The sequence below is a fragment of the Ambystoma mexicanum genome, chromosome 11 (genome assembly GCF_040938575.1).
Source record: "Ambystoma mexicanum isolate Mex_15411 chromosome 11, UKY_AmexF1_1, whole genome shotgun sequence".
NCBI classification, from domain to species: Eukaryota; Metazoa; Chordata; class Amphibia; order Caudata; family Ambystomatidae; genus Ambystoma; species Ambystoma mexicanum.
Genome location: NC_090934.1, coordinates 604,562,722 through 604,587,134, shown reverse-complemented (window position 1 = coordinate 604,587,134; position 24,413 = coordinate 604,562,722). Strand labels below are relative to the sequence as shown.

The window sequence follows — 24,413 nt, the reverse complement described above, 5'->3', positions numbered from 1 at the left end:
GCCCAATAATAGCCTGGTGGTGGGTCAAGATCTGGGAGGGGGTCATTCTAGCTGAGAGGCACTTCAATGTGCACCTGACATTTCTAAGACTATGTGAAATCGTGCAATAAGATTAACAAGACACCATGCGAGATGTTTGGAATTTACCTCAAGGCCAGGTCTTTGTTCATAGAGATAATGCTGAACCAATACTCATTTTTTCCCTTTGTTTTTAATAAACACAATTTTAAGACCTGGGTAAAAGAGCTATCCCTTTGTTTTAAATTACTACATTTGGAGTGCTCTAGAATACCCTCAGAAACCTAATTTGTTGGTGGAAAAAAGCAACACTGCTTGAATCTCATGTTGAAGATTTGATGTGCATTATGTGCACTAAATAACGGTTTGATTTCGCTCACTACATGTACTACCAGCTCTTTGTTTTCCAGATCTAGAGCCTGCTCTTTGGCTGATGTCTCAGGCCGTGAAGCTACTTTTAGTGCCTTCTTACTAACACTCTATTTCAATTCCCGAATGGATATTACGGCATAGGACGTTTACTGTGCAGGAGATTTGGTTGAATACAAATCCATCACATTTGTTTGTCCGAATCTAGCCACAAATATATCTTTGATGTGGTTCTCCCGCCAGCGTATATTTGCAGCCAAATGGAATAAAATAAAATGGATGGATTTGTATTCGACCTAATCCCATCGATGAAATCACATACAACCGATATTTCTACTCTAACTCCCACAGATTTGCCTTTCGCAGCTCAAACAATAGAATGCCATATAGTGGATTTTTTGGTCAAATTTCTGCCAGAATTAATTCCTGCCTGGGATGCTGTGTGGAACCATAGGGCGGAGATGCACACAGCTGGAAGCTACTGGTGAAGGATATCGTTTTGCAATTCAGCAAAGGTGAAGATCTAAAGTCAATTAAATGTTGAAGTGTTCTAGTCAGAAAAAGTGGAATGTGTGCGTGAAAATTATTTATTGCAAATAGCAGATCTAGAATACAGCTTCATAGTAATGATGTTGTGCCCTGAACTGACAACTATTTTATTTGTTTATTTGGTTTCTTGAAATACCCAAACTGCATTCCAATCACTTAGAAGTGCCATTATGAAGGTACAGGGGCAACTAGTCCGGTTGTCCAAAGGAGCAATGATTTGGTTTGTGCTCCCCATTTATCTGGAGGATAGCCTTCATATATTTTGTTTTTGCCCCATTCCTGTTGCAACAAAGGTTCCTTTTTTGTCCGATTTTGGAGAAAGTGAGACGTCCGTAGAAAGAAAAGGGAATTCGTTCTTCTAGTGATGAACCAGTAAAATGTCAGGTTGGGGGTTAGAAGACTCTTCAAGGCTGCAACGTTTTTAAAAGCTATTATCAGATTCTAAGTCCGTTATGTTTATCTGTAATTGCATGCAGTGTGTTGCTTGTTTATGAAACGGAAACTAAGCTGACTTACTAATGGATTTTATAGGTCTTAAATGTATTCTGATAACACAATGGACTGTAATATGTATGAAATTGCGAACAATGTTTTGTTTAAATTAAATGATTATGATTATTACTGTGTTGCCAATGGTGTTATATTTAAATGTGTTTATTACTTTGCATAATCAACTATATTTTTTTAAATCATAAAACTACAAGTAAGCATGATGGTGGGCCCAGATCCTGTGGGCTCCCGAGTGTAGGGATATTGGCTAAGTATAGATGTGCTTTGATGCTGTAAACTGCAGAGTAAGTCAAAGATAAAAATCAACAAGGGCTCCAACTGTGATGCGCATTTGCTGCAAGGACATACACCGACAATCTGCATTACTGCCTGGAATAGAGAAATAAAGAGCCATAAGTGTATGTCCAGGTGGTAGAAATCAGAGCAAAACCATAACTAGTTCAGAAATATTGAATCTTGATCTTGAATCGTGTCCCTGCTAAAACACCTGGCCATCACACACAACAGCTTGATAAAGACCAATGCGACTGAGGAAAGGTCAATGGGCAGTACCCTGAACTGGTAGTAAGTGTCAACAACACGAACCTTGGGTACCTTCCAGTGCTTTGGATGGATTGGCACACATGTGCCACACCGAAGGTCAAGTGACTCAGCCAGTCTTGCAGTTCGAGGCCCTGGAGAATTCTTGTCCAAAGCGACTATCTTGAATTTGTCCATGCACAATTACTCCACATCCTCCTTCGGCATAAAAGTATTAAAGGAGCAACAACCGTACCCTGTCACAGAAGTGGGCACCAGCTCTACCATGGCAATTCCTGAATCTCTTCCAGAAGGAGAGAGCCCGGAGGAATGGCAGGACATGAAGGGGTGTAGTTGGGTGGCCGCTCAAAGTTAGGGAGGCATTATCTCTTTGATTCAGCCACTAAGGCCCAAGAGTTGTATGGTGTGCTGCCACTGCCTGACATACCGGGGCAACCTCCCCCACGCCAAAGTGAGGTGGACAAACTAAAAGGGTTTTGGACTAGGGGTTGTTGAAGGGAGAGCGGGAGCAGTAATGTTGCTACTCTGGGTCCCTCTGCCTCTACCCTGGTGCGCAAAATGCAGCTGGCCCCGTTTGCTGGACCATGCCTGCCCTCTACAACGGTGAGCAAAAGATGTACAGGACCAGAAAAGACCAGCTCCTGGTAGAAGAGGCCTCTGGACAGCTCACCCTACTGGCACTAAAGCTTTGCATGTCTGCAGAGACTCATCAGCCTTGGTCCCAAAATGGTTGTTGCCATCAAACGGCATGTCGAGTAGTTTTGCTTGAACATCCAGGTCGAACCAGGGTGTCCTCATCCAGGAGAGTTAATGCAGGACAGATCCTGTGTCCATGGCATGAGCCATACAATCTACTGTATCCAGGCCATACTATAGTATCTGATGGTTTTCATCGTTCCCCTTCTCCACAAGAGAGGTAAACTCCCCCCCCCCCTTCATTTTCTGCATGGGATAATTATCTGTAGTTTCAGAAACCACACTTCACAGATTGCCAGAAGCAAACACAATGGAACACATAGCATTGTTAGACCAGAAACGACCCTATAGTCTTTATATTATATATATTATGTTGGCCAGAAACCAATCGCATCATGTGACAAACATCGCAATTGTAGAATAGTCATTGTAACCAGAGGGCTTCCATTTTGTGAAATGTCAGCCATTTGCTTTTTTCCTTTCTGTAAATAGCTTTGCAAAATGTATTTTATGCTTCGAACTCACACACGGTGCAAGGCCACGGCCTGAATGCTGAAATACTAACACAGGGTAAACAAAAGGGAAATCCCTATGCACTGGGAAGGTCAAAAAAGGGCATCAAACACTGGTATACCAAAGGAGAGCTGACCTACCCACATGGGTTGTTTTGCACACTGCTAATTTACGTGTGATTATTTTACTACAAGGAGGCTCATTAAGAGTTAGCCTCCAAAGACAGTAAATGTAGAACCCAAAATAAATGCTCTGGATATAACGCTAAGTCTATATCTTCTGCTAACCCATTTAAAGGCAATGGCACCGATCTGGAGGGGGAGAACAATGCTTCTAATAGACTACTGTTATGACTTGGTAGCCATTTTAATTTAAGGAATTTTTGACAAAGCAAACATTTTTTCAAAGAAAGTATTTAAACTAGTTACAATTTCAGAAGGTCACCAACAGATGCTGTACATTACAAATTTTCACCAACCAATGGTGTACATACATACAAATTGAGAAAAAAATATTTGTGAACAGAATTAATTCCAAATATACATTTCTAAATGTGCAACATATACAAAACATACAAAATGACGACACACCTAGAACTAAAACACTAGTTCTGTAAACCTGTTAAATGGGACAGGCTTATTCTGCCATGGTTGTGTGTAGTGTAGGAAAACAAGTAAATTGGCCACCCAGAGGAGTCTAGTCACTTGCAAGCTGGTTTATAAGACAAGTTCTCAGTCGTATAGCCTGAGAACCAGGCTATTTCTAAACTTGAAACAGTTCCAAAGAAGGAGAGATAGTTTTCCTAGTGGACTCAAAGGTCAGTTAATGAGTACCGTGGGTGTGTAGAGACCAGTCCTAGGAAATACTAACACAGACAGGAATGTCAAACTATACAGAGATACATTGTTTTTCTCCCTCATGAAGTCTTTGGAGGCGAGCAGAAGCCCCATATAATCAGCAGTCAAGGTGCCAGCCTATCTTGCAAACGCTGTAGTAAAAGGCAGTTAAAGCATGAATTATATTCTTTTTGCGGTACTCCTTCGCGGAGACTGGTATTTTCTGCTTCAGAGCTGTCTGACCCTTAGTTCATGAATCGAAACACACAGATAACGTGCTAAGGAATGATTCTCTCCTACGAACATGATATCCTTGCCGAACTAAGAGCTCTGTGTTCCCCATAACAGAATGCGGTCTCTGCTACTATTGCTAGAATAACTATATTTAGACTGAATAGTCTAACGTGTCATAATTGTCAATCACCGAACCGTAGCCTGAATTATACATTTATGGGCGGATTGAAATGCCTTCAAAGAGATTGCATATTATGTATGTATATTGTTGCTTGAGTGTTGCTCGCTCTCTTGTGCCTCACGAGGTCTGGGAACACATGTTGCGAGACGTAGAGACCCAGTCGGCCGACTGAGCTACTTTGAAATAAACCAGACCTGTTTGGAAATCGAACCTCGGGTCTGTCGTGTCACTAGTGTACATGGTTATTGTGCCTTAGTTTCCATATGCGGCCTATATGGCCTAGCAAACAAGGCGCCCGAATAGGGACCCTCCCACTTATGCTCCATCATATGCGTTGAGTTTGAAGAAGGCAAAAACGAGTCGAGGACAAAGCTTTCGAGCCGGGATCGAAAGGTGTTCGGGGTGCCCCTGTAGAAGTGATGAGACTCCTTTGCAGATCTGTACACAGCCGATCCCTGATCGATGAGCAGCGCCTAGAGAGCATCGAGGCGAGGGTCCTGGAACGAGGCAGATTGAGCCGGACACGCAGTCACGACGATTCTTGGTTGCGTCTGTATACAAACTAATTGCGTCCTGAGTGACGAATTGATTGATCAGGTGAGTCGTGCACCAATTCTCAAACGTCCCGATATTGGTCGAGAGTTGCTCTTGCAAGATCAAACGTCCAGGGTAAGAAAAGGGTAAGGATTAACCATGCCTGGGAAATGGTCTTCCTGTCTAGTGGGATTTTTCCACTGCGGTAGACAAACTTTGGAAACTGGCCAGGTCGCGCCACCCGCAGGGTCGCCGAAATTTAAAATGTACGTAAAATACAGTATAAGTGCAATAGTGTTTAGTGCGATTTGGCATAGGCAGACCAGACATGTATCAGACCTACAGTGGTCTGATAATGGGTGCTTTGAATTTGTACATATAGAACACAGAATCAGTATTGCTACGCAAGAAAGCCAGACCAGCAATGTTCGACGTAGTGAGAGACTGGAGGAAGGAAGCTAATCTCCGTTTGAGAAGTAGAGAGAAACGCGCGCAGACATAAAACGAACACAGAGAAAGAGCTAGAGCATGATCAACAACAGCAGACAGAAGCCCTTAAGACCATGGAAAGGGCATTCCAATTAGGTGTACAGAAAATATATCCGCAGCAAGATTTGCATACATCAGATGAGCTAATAAACAAAATATTGAATGAGTGAAGAAATGAACATCAAAGTACTGACCCATTTGCACCTCCTCCTTATGTACCTCCCATTCCCATTATTCCAACTGCACCAATACTAAGTTCCTCTTCCCCTGTGCTTGTGACATTTCCTCCACTGCCTTCAGAGCATGAATTAGCCGCTTTAGTAGGCAGTTCTACAGAGATGGGGCCTGTCCAAGGAAGCAGTAGAGTGACTCGTAGTACTGTTAGCAAATACAGGAAAGAGCTGTGAAATTGAGCAGAAACATATGTTGAAGGTGACGATGAAGCAGCTGTGCTGTAAAGTTCCATATCTGATCATGGAGTCCTTGGTGAATAGCAGGTATTGTTAGAATGCATGGGGAATTATCTTGTGAAAATATGGAGTGATTTGACTGACACATTGGCTCCGCAAGAGTTGCGTGATTTGATTGTTCTTTCTCATTTGCGAGATAATGCGACGTAAGTACGAGAACATGTAGGCCGAATATTTGTGTTTAAGCACGAGCTTGATCAATAGCATAGAGAATTAAGGAAGAAAGACAAACCGCATATATCATATGTCCAGCAACGATTTTTTCAGCCGTTGAAACCTGTTAATGAAGAGATGAGAATTTGTACGCGAGATGCGCTTAGATGGATTACAGATGCCGCCATTTCTCCAATGGAAGTGCATGATACGTTTCGTCGGTATGCATCAGAAATGCAGAGAAAAGTATTACAGGTCATGGTAGAGTATTTACAAGATGAATGTATGAAGATTAAGACATGTTGTCTCGCTGATTTAATGACGATTTACAAAAGAGCATTTTCACCTGAAACTGGGACGACTGCTTTTTCTCTTGATTTAGCTTTGTTGCTTAATAAGCAAACACATGTATTAACACCTATTTTGCAATTACACATGAGGGATGTACCTCCCACGTTTGTCCAAAAGGTAGAAGTTGCTGCCGAAGGAGCGTCTCCAGTGAGAACGATACCGTTTCATAATTGATTTGCGTACAGTGAATAAAGTTGTTGATCCACAATTTCCATTAGTCCTGGATGTGACTACGATTTTGACTATGATTCCAGCATCTGCATCATATTTTAGTGTTATGGATTTGAAGAATGCATTTTCCAGTATTCCAGTACATCCAGATAGCAGATATTTATTTGCATTTACTCTAGGAGGACGTTCATTTACATTCACACGAATTCCGCAGGGTTACACTGAAAGTCAGAGTATTTACAGTAGAGCATTAAAGGAACAACTAGATATGCTAGAACCACCAGCAGGTTGTGTTTTGTTACAATATATAGACGATTTATTGATAGCAGCAGACACAGAAGAAATTTGTAAAGTAAGTACAGTTGCACTATTGACACATTTAGCAGCACATGGACACAACGCTTCGCTAAAGAAATTTCAGTATTGTCGAAAGGAAGTGGCCTACCTCCTTTCGAAGGAGGGAAGAAGATTAACACCAGAAAGAATAGAAAGCATCTCTGATATGCCTATTCCAAAGACGCAGAAAGAAGTCGAGGCTTTATTTGGCATGGCTTAATATTGTAGGCAGTGGATCACAAACTTTTCTATGATTGTGAAACCGATAGAGGCATTGACAAGGAAAGATGTTACCTTACCTCTGCCATGGAACATGGAATGTCAAGAAGCATTTGACCTGCTCAAAGCTGCATTATGTTCAGCTCCAGTTTTGGGCACACCAAATAATGACAAGAGTTTTAAGTTATTTGTGCATGAAAATAATGGTTGTGCTTTGGCTGTTTTGACTCAGGAACAAGGAGGGAGAAAGAGACCATTCGGCTACTTCTCTTCCACGTTGGATCCTGTTGCATGTGCTTTGCCGCGCTGCTTGCGAGCTGTTGCTACAGCCGCTGCGTCAGTAAAACAAACCGAGGGAATGGTTTTAGGTCACGCTTTAACCGTTATGGTACCCCACGCAGTGGACGTTCTTTTAAATAGAACGCAGACGTAACATCTTACATCAGCCAGATTAAAAAGGTACGAAATTGTTCTGTTTGCACCGCATATACAAATTATGAGGTATTGCGCTTTAAATCCGGCTGAGTTAATGCCCCCTCCCAATGACAAAGGGGTGAAAAAGAATTCCCCCATGATTGTTTAATGGTTACTGAACAAGAGACAAAAGGAAGAATTGATCTAACTGATACCCCACAGAAAGAGCCAGATGGAGAACTGTTTTATGACGGTTCTTGTTTTAAATTACCTGATGGTACATCAACTGCAGCATATGCCATCGCTACACTGAAAATTATTGTAGAAAGCAAAAGAATCCCATACAACTCAGCACAAGCCGCAGAGATAATAGCGTTAACCAGAGTATGTGAAATTTCAGCAAACTTTAATGTAAACATATATACTGACAGTCAGTATGCATTTGGGGTGGTACAAAATTTTGGTCAATTATGGGCTGCAAGGGGTTTCCCGACATCACAGGGAACTAAAATCCAACATGGCCCTTTCATAGTGAGACTGTTGTCTGCACTTGTGCTTCCCAAAAGATTAGCAATAATGAAATGTGAAGCACATAAAAAAGTAACATGTGATGTTGGAAAGGGAAACGCATTTGCAGACCAAATTGCGAAACAAACTGCCACTGATTTACACACAAAAATGTATGTTGAAAAAATGAAAGAAGTACCCTGCATGATAGAAAATGGGATTGCCACAGTTAAGGAAATGCAAGCAGAAGCTACTGCAGATGAAATAAAAACATGGTCTGAGGGTCCAGCAGAATTAGATTCTGAAGGTTGTTGGGTGGACAAATGGACAAAAGATGGATGCTGCCAAATGCCTATGTAATGGCAATGGTCACTATGGCCCATAGTCCAACACACATATGTGCTAGAAAAATGATTCAACATCTAGATGCGGTATGGCAGAATCCACATATTAGAAAAACTGCTGACAGATTGGTTCAAAATTGCATGACTTGTTTACAACATAACACTGGAAAAGGAACAGCAACGCCAGTAGGAAGTTTTGCCCCCCTTATGCCGTTTAAAGTCATCCATTTACATTTCATAGAAATGGAAAGGTGCCAAAACTATAAGTATGTCCTTGTGGTGTTCTGCGCATTTAGCAAATGGGTAGAGGCCTATCTCCTGAAAGATTGTATAGCTATGCCCACAGCTAAAGTTATGCTAAAAGAGTACTTTTCCCGTTTTGGCCTACCCTGCGTCATATGGTCAAATAACGGTCTGCACTTTATTGCAGCCATGATATTACAAATTTGTGCAGGCCTCCAAATTGACAAACGATTCCATTCGGTCAGACACCCGATGAGTGCCGGTTTGGTGGAACGTCAGAACGGTATCTTAAAAATAAATTAAGTGAGATCTGTGAGGGGAGCAATTTGAAATGGCCCGATGCATTACCGCTAGCTTTGTTATGCACGAGAACATCTGTACAAGCAAGGACTGGACTCTCCCCTTATGAAATAGTTATGGGCAGATCAGCAAATGTTTGGAATGCTCCACAGCCGAAACGGCTGAGGGACATAGAATAAATACCTGTTGCTTATTAACTATTGTAAACAGTTAACTCAACATTTGCGTTTAATTCATCAGCAGTTGCAGGAGGCTCTTCCCGTCAGATATAACGGCCCAGGACATTGTCTGCAGCCTGGGGACTGGACACTGATTAAAGATTTTGAGAGAAAATCTTCACTCCCAACCGCAATGGAAGGGGCCCTACCAGGTGCTAAAGGCTACACAGACTGCAGTCCGAGTGGATGGCCGCATGTCCTGGATCCATGCAACACACAAAAAAATATAATTCCGTTTCCTTTGAAAGAGCTGCCTGATCCTGACGTCGAAAGAAATACAGCTGCACTTGATCACAAAGATACCATCGCCAGTTCTCTGCCAGAAGTGCTTCCTTAGCCCGAGTAAGGGCCTGTGGAGATTGCAACAAAGATTGAAAGGCCAAAGATGCCTCAACCTTGTCCGACTGCTGCCGCATCATCACTCATTGCATCGCAAGCTGGCACTGATCCTGCATCTGGAAATGAGAGTGCATTGTTCATCGATCATACTGTATCTGGAGCCATAATGTACAATCTACGTTCACAAAATCGGAAGTGATCTGCGTTTTGTTTTGCCTCTGTTCCCAACATGGATGAAGTGGGACAGAGGCCTAGGGAAAAGGAGCGTATGAGCTCTATCAAGCTGCATCAAATTGAAAGCTCAGACACGCGGTTTCCCAGTGCTACCATTGAAAAGTGAAGGACCAGTGCAACCTCGGGTGGACGAGCGGGGGGCATATGGTACCGACACAATTGATGCTTGCTCCTGCTTTTTTGGAGCTCTGTGCAAAATCACATCAGCTTGCCGTAATTTATTAAGCAGGCTAGCCTGAACTGGCCTGAACGCTTTGCTGCTACTTGAACGCTTTGCTGTTAACATGTGTTGCTGTGGAGAACTTTTCCGCGACGAACATTGAAAACATTTCCTGTGATAAACATTACAGACAATGCCTACACTCACTCCTGCACCAATGCTGTTGATGATATAGAAACAGAGACTAAGCCTGTTCCTAGAAAAACTTGGTTTGGAAAGAATAATATATTAATGATTATGATACTGCTTTGCATTTTGATTACACTGGTCCCAATATTTTGATATCTGGAAACTGTGCATCCTTTGAACTCTCTTTTAACTGCTACCAATGCTCCTACTACGAGCAGCCCATTACATGTGCTCTCTTATACTCTCCCCTCACAAGAAGTGAAACATAGAAAAGGTTACGACAATAATACATTACTGTTGATTATAAATATGACTCATGCTATCTTGAATAGGTCCAATTGTTGGGTCCGTTCCCATTTACCCCAGCATGGTGGGAAAGGAACAGGTTGGTATGTACATCCTTTGCCACTTAATACCGCATGTTATGCATCATTGAGAGCGTTATTTTATGGAAAGTGGAACAATAGTGATACTGGTCAGTTTGATGGAACAAACATAAAGGAGTTTGAAAGAGTGGTATTGGAACCGGTGGGTTGTTCATATTTACAAGCGCAAGCAAAATAAACACGGTAACACTGAATCCAGTAGATAGGCTCTCTAGGCCTTACAAATCCCTAATCACTTTTAACATGGCTCCTGTAGGAAACAAAGATGCTGTGCCTCCCTCCTATACTATTAATCACAGTCCACGTTCTGTCCTGTTTTGCTTACGGAAAAAGGGTTCCTATCCAGTGGGAACGTTTACTAGATGCATGAATCCTGTCGTACTTGAGCAAGAAGAGACACCATTATATATAGGAGGTTCTGTTTATTTTGTATGTGGAGATCAGGCCCATCGATGGTTACCTAGAACTTGGGCAGGGACCTGTTATTTAGGTATACTCTTTCCTGGTGTATTTCTTTCCAAAACTTCTGAAATGTCGAAACTATCCAGATCTAGGCCACAACGAGATGATACCGCAGGACAGATTGCAGGGGATATAGCGAAGACATTCATACCATTTTGGGGACAAGCAATAAATTCATGGAATATGAGGAAACTGTCCAGGGTGTTAGAAAAGACGATAAATGGAACTACAGATATACTCTATAATATGACACTAGAACAGAAAGCAGTTAGATTAATTGCACTTCAGAATGGAATGGTCCTTGATATAATTTTGGCTGATCGTGGAGGGATATGCAAAATCGTGGGGTCAGCATGCTGTGTATTTGTAAGTGACTCCTCCCCCACGATATTTGAAGCAATCAAGAAATTGCATGTCCTGAGTTCTGATATTCATGTCCCCACAGGTGGTTGGAATCTGAATATAAGTTCATGGTTTTGGGAACTGCTGCAATTATGGGGATGGAAACTAATTGCAATGTTTGTCATGATATTTGGAATCCTCATGTTCTGCTGTTGTTGCATACAATGCCTGCCAATCCTCTGCTCCCAAATTACAAATGAGTGTGTACACACAATCTGAACGAAACCTCCTCGCATATTAAATGAAGGTGCACATCACGAAAATGAAACAATCAAAGAATTTATGGCAATTAATATTTCTGATGACGATTACAATAGTATGGGTAGCTCAGAATCGGACACATGGTCTGATGAAGATGCGATGTATGGATGATGCTCTTGGCTTACGGCCAAAAGGAGGGTTTGTTAGACCAGTACAGACCCTATAGTATGTATAGTATGTATATTATGTTGGCCAGAAACCAATCGCATCATGTGACAAACATCGCAATCGCAGAATCGTAAATGTAACCAGAGGGTGTCCATTTTGTGACATGTCAGCCATTTGCTTTTTTCCTTTCTGTCAAAACGCTTTGCAAAATGTGATCTATGCTTTGAACTCACACACGGTGCAAGAACCACGGCCTGAATGCTGAAATACTAACACAGACAGGAATGTCAAACTATACAGAGATGCATTGTTTTTCTCCCTCACGAAGTCCTTGGAGGCGAGCAGAAGCTGCATCTAATCAGGAGTCCAGGTGCCGGCCTGTCTTGCAAACGCTGTAGTAAATGGCAATTAAAGCATGAATTATATTCTTTTAGCGGTACTCCTTCGCAGAGACAGGTATTTTCTGCTTCAGAACTGTTTGACCCTTAGTTCATGAATCGAAACACACAGATAACGTGCTAAGGAATTTTTCCCTCCTACGAACATGATATCCTTGCCGAACTAAGAGCTCTATGTCCCCCCATAACAGAAAGCTGTCTCTGCTACTATTGCTAGAATAACTATATTCAGACTGAATAGAGATTTGTCATAACGTGTCATAATTGTCAATCACAGAACCCTAGCCTGAACTGTACATTTATGGACGGATTGAATTGCCTTCAAAAAGATTGCATGATATATATATATATTGTTGCTTGAGCGTTGCTCGCTCTCTTGCATCTCACGAGGTCTGGGAATACACGTTGCGAGACGTAGAGACCCAGTCGGCTGAGACTGAGATACTTTGAAATAAACCAGCCTTCTTTGGAAATCGAACCTCCTGCCTGTCGTGTCACTAGTGTATATGGTTGTTGTGCCTTAGTTTCCATATGCAGTCTATATGGCCTAGCAGCATCATGTTTCTTGTTCTCCCAGTGCAGGGGGGTAAAGAGGGCAAAAGTACTCAAGATCGACCCCTCAGTAGAGGTCTGCACCACCATCCTCTCATGTGCAGGACCTGTGGACAAATCTGTATCCGTGGGATCTGGGCCATACTTCTTGGTAAGGTCATGGTCCACTGCTGGAGTTGAGGCAAGTTTAATCTAAGCTTCCATGACAGGAAAAACAAGAAGAAGCGTCTCCTTAGTAGGATCCTCTCAGTGAGGTCAGTGTCATCAAACTGAACCATGGGCTTCGGGGGCACAGAAAACCCAAGGTTTTCACAGCCTTGGCCATGGTCTTTCGAAAAGACATACAGTGCTTTCTGTGAGACCCCAGAAGGTATCTCATCAGCTAGTCCCCAGGGATCCCTCTCAGGTGGCCTGGGCACGGCCTTCGCCTTTGGGTCCAGACCCTGGGGGTGGATCAGTGTGGGAGGATCAATTGGGTGAGGGGTCTTCGGGGAGTGGGACACTGGATGGCAAGACACGGTATGCCTCCCCCTGTAACACCTTCACCCCATCCTACCAGGTAGGATATGTGGGAACTTTACCCCACCCCTCACTTTACCTTCACAAATATTTCCACATGGACACCCCGCTCTGAGAGAAAACAGACTCCCACCCGAGCAGTGTACCCGACATGTCCCGCTACTATGGTCAGGCTTATTCAGGCAATTACTGACAATCACTCACACATGACTTCCATTAAACTTCCCCACACGGATAAAAGGCGGAGCATGAGAGCACACTCTGAGCGAGGCAAAGTATGCAAAGGAGTAGCAGTTTTGAGAAGGCAGCTGAACAAGGGGAAAAGGATGGTAAACCAAGAAGTGTTCGCAAAGAGGGAAATACCCTTGACCTTTAAGACAGGAGACCGTAACTTTCAAGAACCTTGTAGATCAGAAACCAGAAGGCCATGAATACAGGCTAAAGAATCCTGCATAGTGTGTCGGAGATACCAGAGGCCGTCCTGCGTAGCGGACCAAGTCGCGGAGGAGCATCAGCCGCCGTGGTATTGTCCTTGCCTCCAAGAACAAAGTAGCGACAAGAGATCAACACATCCAGTGAGCTGGGGAGGCCAATGAATGACTGGTCTGTGTTGAAGTCAAGATTGCAAGCGGCAACATTGTATAATGAGAAGGAACCAACATAGTTAAACACGTGTGATGAAAGACGCAAGTAAGGCTGAATTGCAGATGAATGTTTGAACTTTGAGAAGGAAAGATACGATACCAATGCAGAGGGGTCCGGTGCCACGTGGGTGCTCAATCGAAGGTCTCTGTAAAGGTATCCAGCCAAGAGGTGACAGAAATTAAAAAATATTGTGTTTAGTGAATCGAAGTGGTCCTGCGACGGTTAAGCAAAACCCATTGTAGATTTGAAAGTCTTTGATTTTTGAGAATAGGAGGAAAAGGTAGAAAGTGAGATTGCATGGTCTGAGCCCGAATTAGGGAGACCAAATTGAAATACTGTGCTAAAAGGATCCGAGCCCGAACGAGGGAGATCCAGCTGTGATCATTGTGGTAAAAGGGGTCCAAACCTGAAGGAGAGAGAATTGTGATAAATATTGAAAACAAGAACTTGTACATGTGAAAACAAAGTGAAGAAAGGAACTTTGGTGCTTAATTGTTGCGACTGGCCCTCTGCAGTAAGAGACTGTTATTGGAAAAGAAGCTTTGGCAAAAGGCCCTGAAACCTTTGCTTTGGAACTGTATCCTCGTGGCAGAAAAGCTGGAGTGTGTGCAAGCTTGAGTGTGCCGTCTTGTCCCGTGCTGAAAACAAGGGGAAGGGAAGCCAACTGCTCAACCAGCCTGGCATATTGTTTCTTGAACGCTTTTCCTTTTATTGCATACACTAATATCCCACACCATTCTGTATTTAGAAGTAAGGATTGGCAATAGGTGTATTAGTATAGGCCCTTTTATTTTGACAGTCTCGAACAGGACTGCGTTATTATTTGATGGTCGTAGCCTGCTCCCATCTTTAGATTTAGGTTTAGGTTTAGATAGGCGTTCAGACCATTGAAGTTCAATAAACACCCTTGAACTGTGATCACTTGTGCCTGTCTTCACTGTTTGATACCATGCCTTCCTTACATTTCCCATAGGCCAAAACCTGACCGGAATCAAGCCCTGGTGAGGTACCCAAACCACTGGAGTGCCGTACATAGGACTGCACTGCAGTCAGATCTACATCTTCGCCTAGAAACTCCCCAGGTAAGCCCTCCACCTCTGCAGAGCCCAAGAGTCCAGTGCATATGGAACAGAATGACTCTCTTAAAAGATCTAACCCATCTTTGAAATTAATTAATTCCTGGAAACCAGAGCAAAGTACAGTGAGGAATTGGTGACAACCTGCCTGTGCCCTGGTCTCAACACCTGATGGTGGAGCTCAATTGTGCTGAAGTGGAGGATCCCTCGCAGGCAGAAGGCATGCAATTGCAGCCTGAAGAGGGGCCTGTGTCTGCTTTAAGAGAGGAGTGGGGCCTCCCTCCACCACTGGTGCCTTTGCAAAGATGTGAAGCATCTGCCACCTGATGTTCTCCCACTACTGCCGGGTGGAGGAGCAAGTGGTAATAGGTACCTTAAATATAGGTGGGGAATCCTCCAAGGCACTTCAGCATTCACGGAGCAGGAGTTCTGCGCTCTGGGTAGGATGACAAAGAGTGCTACTCCCAGGTGTCACTGAGAGAGTGGGACCTTTCGTGGTGTTTCTTCTTGTCCTTGCAGTTTGTATCATAAGAGTGGTTTTAATCTGGTTGCTCCTCAGGGACTCACTCCATTTTGACCAAAGGATGTGATGCCGATTACTTAGACAGCATCTGCTGCCCTGCTTTGTGGAGCGAAAGCGTAAAGTTTAGCATCACTGGCACACCCACTCCCTCCTTTCCTGTAGCTCTCTGGCCGGCCTCTCTTGGCCCTCTTCCTGCTCCCACCTGTGTGGCTAAAAACCTCGGGGGCATCTTCTACTCTACACTCTCCTTCTCTCCTCACATCTCTGATGTCTCTAAGAAGTCACAATACCAACTGCACCTCCTCAGAGGTATTCTTCCTTTCCGCTCCTCCCGCAAGAAGCTCACTGTCTCCAGAGCTATGGTTCTCTCTAGGCTGAACTACTGCAACAGCCTCTTTCTAAATCTGCCTGCTTCTACTCTCCGCCCTCTGCAACTTATCCAGAACAGGACTGCGAGACTTATCCTTGGCCTCAAGCCCAGGGATCGTATCTCTCCAGGACTGAAATCTCTACACTGGCTCCCTGTGGCTGCGAGCATTAAGTTCAAAACCCTCTGCATCGTCCACAAGGCCTTCTGGGGCCTGGGACCTCAATACCTTCAACTCTCTCTTTCTAAATACCTTCCTTCTCGAGCTCTTCGCTCATCTGCCTCAAACTCCCTCAGGGTCAGTCGCTTCTCCAAGCAACGAGTTGGTGGTAGATCTTTTTCTTCGGCTGGGGCCTCCCTCTGGAACAGCCTCCCTGCCTCCCTGAAACTTGAGAATCATCTTCGGTTCCAGAAGCACCTCAAAACCTTTCTCTTTGCTTCTACTTTTTCTCCTCCTCTCCCTTGATGACTTCCTGGCTGACACTGACTTTGCACTGGTTGCCTGGCCGCCCTCTGATCTCGGGCCCAGGCCCCCTCCCCCTCCAGTCGCACTCCTGCACTGCCCTCCTTGCAATCCCGCACTTGGGGACTGTTTCTGTATCCCTATAGTCCCACTACCAGCACTTGACACCTGTTGTTTGCAGTTACCCTTGCACTTGCCACCTGCTGGCCGTACTTTACCTATTGTTATTATTTTCTTATCCCATGTACTGCGCTGTCCTCTCCCCCTTCCCACCCTGCACTTCTCCCCCCCCCGCTTCCCATGCACTTGCGCGATCTGAATGACACCTGGCCTAGTAGGATCGTTGTCTGTCTTCCCTCTATTCCCCTCCCTTGCCTCGTCGCGCCTTGAAACACCTGTGTATAGGCACATTATAAATGCCATATCATGTTTCTGCAGGGGCTTGACGTCCATGGACTAACAGGAGCTTAAGTCATCAGTGTGATGCTCCTCCATAAGACAGTAAAGAAACACTTTGTGGGGATCCGAAATGAGCATCTGCCTCACAGAATAATGCTTTGACACTGGAGGCCTTTGGGATATTAAGAATGATGCTGTTAAGAAAAGTTGTTATTGGAAGTCGGGCGCCGGAATAATGGTATTCCCCATTCCCATTTGTGTCCCATCGGACTCAATGGGAATGGGGAACACAGAGGCACCGGCACCGTAAACAATGGTGCCGGTGCCTCCGTCAAAGTCTGCGAGTGGCTGTCGTTCCCCCCGCCAGTTCAGACCTAGCGGTCGTGCCGGCAGCCGCTCACAGAACTCTGAGGGTTACGGTCCGGTAACAACGATGCCGGTACACTTACTGGCACCGTTGTTACTCGACCGGTACACTCGTAATGAGGCCCAGTATCTTCTATCTTTGACCATGACCCCTGCAGGTTCAAGACACCTCAATGAGCTAAGTGTCACTCAGGGAAGCAACCACTCCTTATGGTTTTAACAGAGTTTCCCCCACCCAGTTGTCTCCTCAAAGTCGTCTTAATAATGAGCTGACTCTTGCTGTGGCCATGAATGTGAGTTGCTCTTGGATACAGTATGGAGCTAAATTCTGCATCACTTTTATTGAGGTTACTGCTCTTTATATCCTTGTTTACCTGTATTTCCAGAGAGCTGATCTTTAAAGTAAGTAAACGAGTATTGATAAAGTTAGATTGTGTCTAACACAAATACAGACTATTGAGTAAAGGTACAAAAGATTGTGGGATACCGATGCAGGATGCAAAGCGCAGGTACGAAGAAAACTTCCCACCAAGGCTTTACATATGACTGCATGGTAAAACATCTACGCAGACCGAACAAGGGGTAAGGGGGTTGTTGAACGTCCCAAAAAGTCAAATGTTCCACCAAGATTTACACCACGAATAAAGTTTCAGTGCCTGTATTGCTTACATGCTGCCTTCGATAGTTCGGTGTTGCTAAAAGGGCGACAACAAGACACACATCACAACTCACATCTGTGGAAGGCAGACAGAATACTCATCCTACCCCGGCAAGAGCCACACTAACTCTTCCGAGGACCACAACGTTTCAGTATGTCTGCCATTTTTTACTCTCTGTTGTGTCACAACTATCTTGTATTACAATTGGAAGCTGCCAAATGTGCATCAAATGCCCATCATCTAACTGCACGAACGTGATGGGCTCGCGAGCATGAGGTAACTGAAAATAACTCAGTGTGCCGCACCTTCGCATCGCATATACAATGATGCAGCCTTCAAGATACATGCATGCTCTGCAATTAACAAAAATACAACATAGAAAGGACTTGTGATGAACGGGCCATATGCATCCAAGATACCCAGGTTTCCACATTTAGGAAGATATGTCATGTGTTAACGTATCATATAAATTAAACATTGCCTTTGCAAATGAACCCTCTTCTTCACTTTCCAATCTACTGCTTGACAACGTTTTCTATTTGGGCAAAGTGTGTTGTATTACTAGTAGTCATGACGCTCGAAATATTCTGCAAGAATTAAATATCTTTCTGTTCAAGAAACTCCTCACCGGGTATAGCGGACCACAGGCCTCCTTAGACTACCCCCTCACATCTCCTAGGGGTACCCTCATGGCAACTAACATTCCATTGTATTACTTAAACATATACGATGTTGCACATGAGGTGGAGGGGGGGGGTTAAGGGCCACCTGATCGGCCATTGATGCCGAGTCCCCCACCTATTCGAGGGCCCTACACATATGCCCAGGGCCTGTGTATGTGTGTCAGTGATGGGTGGCGATCACAAGCTCTCCTGTACCTCCCAATGACCTGAAGCTAAATGTCAATTTCTGCAAGACAAAGTCAGTATGTGGGAACGTGTTAGAACAGAGGCAGAGGTCTGTACATCATAGTCCTTGCCCTCGGTCTAATCCGGGATTGCAGGTTCAGGAACTGCCGGCCTCTTACAACTGGCATGATCCTAAGAGATGCCACTCACTGGAGGCTGGTAGGTCAACCTTGCGGTTCTGGCAGGTCGACACTGCATGCCCAGTCTCCATCCGTCCAGCAATGTTCCTTATGGGTGCTGCCCCATTACTTTAGATAGCTATGCATGTGGGCACCGCCCGATGGCATAAATAATCCCATATGTGCAAGCACTCAGGTGTGTGGAATGTTGCTGTTCCTGTGCTCACAGATGCAGAAGCGTTAGCAGGATGTCCAGTTTCTGCCCTCCCTCCCCCTTGTCTTGTGGGCCTGGGCTTTGAGCGTACATGGCAGAAAAAATAAACCCAAAGCAGTTTTTCAGCAAAGAACTGACGTTCAAGGAAGGTCATTGTGATGAACGCCCTGCTGGATGGCTTCCCTTCTATCAGGCAATTCAGGGCATTCTTCGTTTGGGGTGGGAGGGGCAGTCAGGCATCACTACTCGTCTGCAGTAGCGCATGTACTACCACACTATAATGCCAATGTGGGGAGACTTAGGAGCAATCTATTATTCCTTCTGCATATTTCAAATCAAGTGTGCGAAACTGCAGGTTATTCTGTCGACAGCTTCATCTGCAAAACAATGCGGAGACGTCTGCGCCATTTCACTGCGAGAGTTATAGTCCAATGTATCTGGCATAGAGGCGGTTAAAAATGCAGGCGCACTGCAGCAAAGTTAGAAGGAGCGAGTGGGGGCAGTGCCATCTCGGTTTTCTGCTGCCTCCCACTTCTCTTTAACACTAGTAAGGATGAGACCATGCTCGAGTCTGACCTTTAGCATCTCCTCGTGTATCCCGTAATGCCCGTAGGAGCCGAAGTAGGCGCCATCCTCGTCTTCACGCAGGTCCGCCACCGCGCCGGCAGAGGACGAGCTGCTCCTGACATCTGCGTTCATCACAAAGTCCTGTGCAAATTGTCTGTAATCAATTTCAAACATACCCTTGAGACAAACTCAGTGAACTATGAAAAGGGAATACAGCAGGGGAAATAGGTGGAGGGGAGGGGGAGAGGACACGAAGGTGTGCAGACAGAGGCATAAATGCAGTAAAATCATGCACTAGTAAAGCAGGCTGAAGCTCCCCCTGCTGGTTCAACACAATATTGCTTATAAGAATGTGCGCTGCAGACATAGTGGGTTGTCTGAGCGGAGCTCAGCCCACTTTAGGGGACACGCAGGGCCGGTGGGCGTGAAACATTGGCAAGATTAAAAGCAGGGGCTGACTCAATGAGAAAGCAGCACAGGGAAAAAGAGAACGGCTTACTTATCCAAATTTGCTTTTAAAGTCCATATCTGAACATCACTTGAAATTGTAAAAGATTCAACATGACAAAACGCAAGGTGACACAAATGCAATCAAACGGCACCCACTCACATCCCTTTAGAAATATGTTGATCATTTGCTACACTGGCAAGGTTTAAAATTTGACATGTATTAATCCATGCGCGCGAATATCATTGACAACTGATTGTGTTAATATATGTTTGGATTATATTACGACCCCACCCCCCGCGCAATGTTGGACAACCATATGCTGCGGGAAAATGATCACTTAGGATCCATTCCTGTTCACATTTCTTGGGTTTTATTCCCGAAGCCTGTTCAGAACAGCTCGAAAGTAGGGTACAGCGAGCACACATTTGCCCCGACCTTTTTTTAAATATAAAAGTTACATTGGATTTTTATATTGCGCTTTATGCCGCAGTTCAGTCTCTAAGCGCGGCACCGGTTATTTAACCGCTGCAGCTCGGCGCTGTCTTGCCCGTTAGGTAGTGATACTTTTGTTTGACCTTAAATGAGACAACATGGCTTGCTTGACCCAAGCAATAACTGTAATGGCCAGTTCTTTAATGTGGCGATAACGTGCATTTTATTCCAACAGGTGAGCACCGGCACATCAGTGGAGTGCGTGTGTGTGTGTGGTACACATCTCACAGGGGAGCACACGCCGCGAGGCAGTCCTACCGCAACGTTTACGTTTTCATCGTAATCGACTCGGTCATAGGAACATGGTCACTTAACACACATACTGCACGCATCAACATACATCTATACTGAGCTGCCACTGAGGCCAAGAAGCGATGACACATTTATAAATATCTGGGTAATTTGTATAGCCCTTAATGCCGGACGACCCAGCTTCTAAGCGTTGCCAAGGCGAGCACGTTCCCACAAGAGCTATCCTCGGGCCAATCAGCGGATGTCCCAATTTACACCCCAGGTTTTAGATGCCTTCTACTGTTTTTACATTTTTTGATTTATTGTTCTGAGTGTGGTTGCACAATGACAACATAAAGCAAACACCCTAAAAAGAAAGGACAAATGCACACCAAATTGCATCTCACATGGGTCCACAAAATCACACACACAATATTCTTCCTCAATAAACCGTCACAACTAATACAATGGTATAACATTTCCCAAGGGATAAGGTAATACAGTGCATGCACATGGCTATCAAGCTCACAATCCCACATCTTAACATCTTATTGCCAAGTGATGTTCACCAATCCAGCACAAATGAGCAGCTTTATAGCAGCCACCCTTAGAAAAGTCTCTTCCCCACTCGAAAGGCTATAAAGCAGGTCCACGGGATTCAAATACACACCATTGTGAAGATACCTACTCAGCGAGGCGCAACCAATTACAATATGTTCTCGTGCCTGGAGTTGTCCAATTGCCTTACATATAGAACGAAGGCCTAGTCCTTGCTATCAGAGTTAGATCTGCTATGGCGAATTTCCCCAGTTAACATTCTCCTACATAGACTGACGCAAGTGAGAGAAGACAATATTTCAAAGCGAGAAAATAATTGAATTTACGAAAAAGGAGACACGAGACTGATGCAAAATAGCGCTCAGCAAGAGTACATTACAAAATGACAGAGAGAGATTTACTAGTCTCTGTTCCACTGACGGGCGGCCAGGGCAGATCCTTGGATACACGCATTTGCTGCAGGAATCTGCGCGGTTAAGGGTCCCGTCAAAGCTGTTGCTTTTCGCTAGGGAGTTGGGAAACACTGGCTGCCAGATGCTTTTAATAGCAAAGCCCCAAGACTCCTTTAACCAGAGCAATACACGGTAAACGTATTATGGTCATCTCTGTTTCATACAAAAATGGCGTTGGCGAGGGTTCACAACAGTATTCCAGGAATAACATACGTTTGGGAAGTGGGCATTTAAATTCCAAGGAAAAAATGGCGCCATCTAGTGGGGAACCTTCAGACAGACCCCCAGTAAAATTGGTCTACCTAAACCAGGCGTTAAAACATGTTGAAATAGAGGAATCGCAATGATACGCGCATCGCACCATATATCGATGTACTACTATATTATTTCTTTCGGTGAGGCTTAACTTACATTTGGTAAAAGTGAATATCTGCGAACCGCACTGCTCCCTAGCCGTCATTTTGTGATCTAATCTGCCGCATAATTGCCCTAGGGTTAAGTGCCCTGGCAGCAATAAATCACTGCATGCTAACGCTTGCAAAGCCCCTGTTCACGACGTTGGTGCATGATTGAGACACACGTCTGCTGTACACAATGCATTCGCGTTTCTCCATGGCAATGCGCAAATTCCTCCGCGTTTAATAAATACCAACAAACCCTTTCTCTGATGCCAGTATTATTGTTTTCAATTGCCTCGTGTTTGCTCATTTTATTTCAGACCTACAAGACTCAGTTTGTGGTATACCAAGGATTGAGATTGAGCAGGAGCTAAAACAAGCTCCCGAGTGTCGGGCATCACCCAGTAGGCAGGAACCAGGAGATACCAGAGATGCTCTTAACATTTTGTAAGAACCACTGTGTTTAAATATGTCTTGAATGTGTTCTAATTCTTCTTTATTAACATTCTCAAATACTCAAAAATGAATGTCACATTTACATGTCTGGAAGCACCAGTTGGCCCTGGGAGCCAAACGTAGCTGTTGGTTTTAAGCTAACTAGGCTCTACTAGGCTAGCAGCAGGAGCTACATAGCTCCCAGCTCTCCTCAATTTCAAACCCTGGTTTTCTGCTACTAACACCACCATAACCTACAACACAATAAGGTAAATTGAACTATGTATTCTCACTACGGCAAAGTGCTCTCCTCTAACGGCTTCAAATTCAGCCATGTGTAATCGTTGGGTACACAGTTATGTCTCTACTGATGTCTTATTTGCACTATGCCTTCATTGAACATTTGCAACTTTATTTTTATTGTAATTAATTATACACTATGTGTTCCCTTTTCTAAATTGAGGTACTTTACTAACTTCACTATATTTTCTTAAAATCAGATTGTGAAATCAACCTTGATTTTAAATATAATTTCCTTTTTTGTACAGTTCTTTTTTTCTGCTTTCCTTATCACCTGTTTTGGCTGGTACTCAGCGGTTCATATATGAATCGGAATACACATGTGAGGATATATTTTCAAGGCAAAGCCAGCAAGAAATGCACAAGATTCGCCATATGCCGAAGCCAGTTCAATGCAGGATGCTTCCACTTGGTGTACCTGGATCAATGTCAATTGTTGACAAGTTTGAGAGAAAATACCCGTTGCAGTGAAAACTCTACATGCATTGCCTACATATCGGAAGATGATCGATCCTCTGCCACTACTTTTGACGCAGCAAACAGACTTCAGGCCAGAATGTCTTAATCATTCTATTCTTAGAATGCTGATGGTGCTTAAGTGCTGCGTAGTACAATTTGTTCTTGTGTTCCTGGCAACGAGTATCGTATCGTGTGTATCCCTTTTAAAGAATACCCTTCTTTAAATTGCTTTGATATTACTGTACAATGCAGATGTCCAAGATATTTTATATGTTTTATAAATCTACAACATTCATTACTTATCATAATAGCATTTCTGACGATTGTATCTGTTTAGATTCACATGCTGTGCATATAGTCCGACATCTAGGGGGCATGGCCTGAGCCCATGGTGTGAAGCTGTGAGCTGACAAAGCTCCTGTCGAGATCCTCAATTGATCCTATGTTATGCCGGTTGCAGCTATTAATAATAGAAGATAAGGACATCAGCGAGTGGGGGAAGCTGGTGCCCTGCAGCAGAGCATGGTCCTGGTGTGAATCGGAGCGGATTACCTGCAGTGGGACTGCTTGTAACACTGACCCCATCCGAGAAGAAGATGGCAGACAGAGTGAGAAGGGGTAGGAGAGGCAAAGACGTGTACGCGCCACTCTGTCCACCCAGAGAACCCATGTGCAACAAGGGTTCCTGTTGCCCTTAACTACGAGGGGGGCCTGCAGTGATGGCATGATAGCCCCCAGAGATATTAAGTTTGGCCGGGAATGTGTCTGCAGTCGCGGAAGGTCCTGCAAGCGGGCGGGGGCTGTTAGTCAACGGCAGAACTCAGCGGCAGTCGGATCTGCAGCCAGAGACTGAACTGCAACCCGCCCTTGAAAGAGGGTCTAGTCGAACCAGGCATTGAAAGAGGGCAGTTATGCTGCGAAAGTTGGTGGAGCGAGGCGGACAAGGAGGTGCAAGCAGGAGCTTGCTGTTTGAGAGCGGCCTCGGAGGACGAGTGAGCTCGTCTGCCTGGGGTGGAAGCGGCCCGAGAAACAGGTGCAGGCTCTGGGTTGGTACCTTGCACTGCTGTCTCTCGGATTGAGGGATACACACCTACCTTGCTGGGTGGACACAAGTGCTGGCTATGGG

The 24,413-nt window shown here is 44.5% G+C and overlaps 1 protein-coding gene across 2 annotated transcripts in view; it reads right to left on the bottom strand.

Annotated features, from left to right (window-relative positions):
• The window catches only part of PRMT3 (protein arginine methyltransferase 3), a 2,239,468-nt gene that overhangs the window by 1,591,833 nt on the left and 623,222 nt on the right, over positions 1–24,413 (bottom strand). For both annotated transcript variants that reach the window (XM_069623482.1, XM_069623481.1), the window contains exon 7: positions 19,521–19,665. In XM_069623482.1, the coding sequence (XP_069479583.1) occupies positions 19,521–19,665 (145 nt within the window). The remainder of the gene's footprint in view (positions 1–19,520; positions 19,666–24,413) is intronic.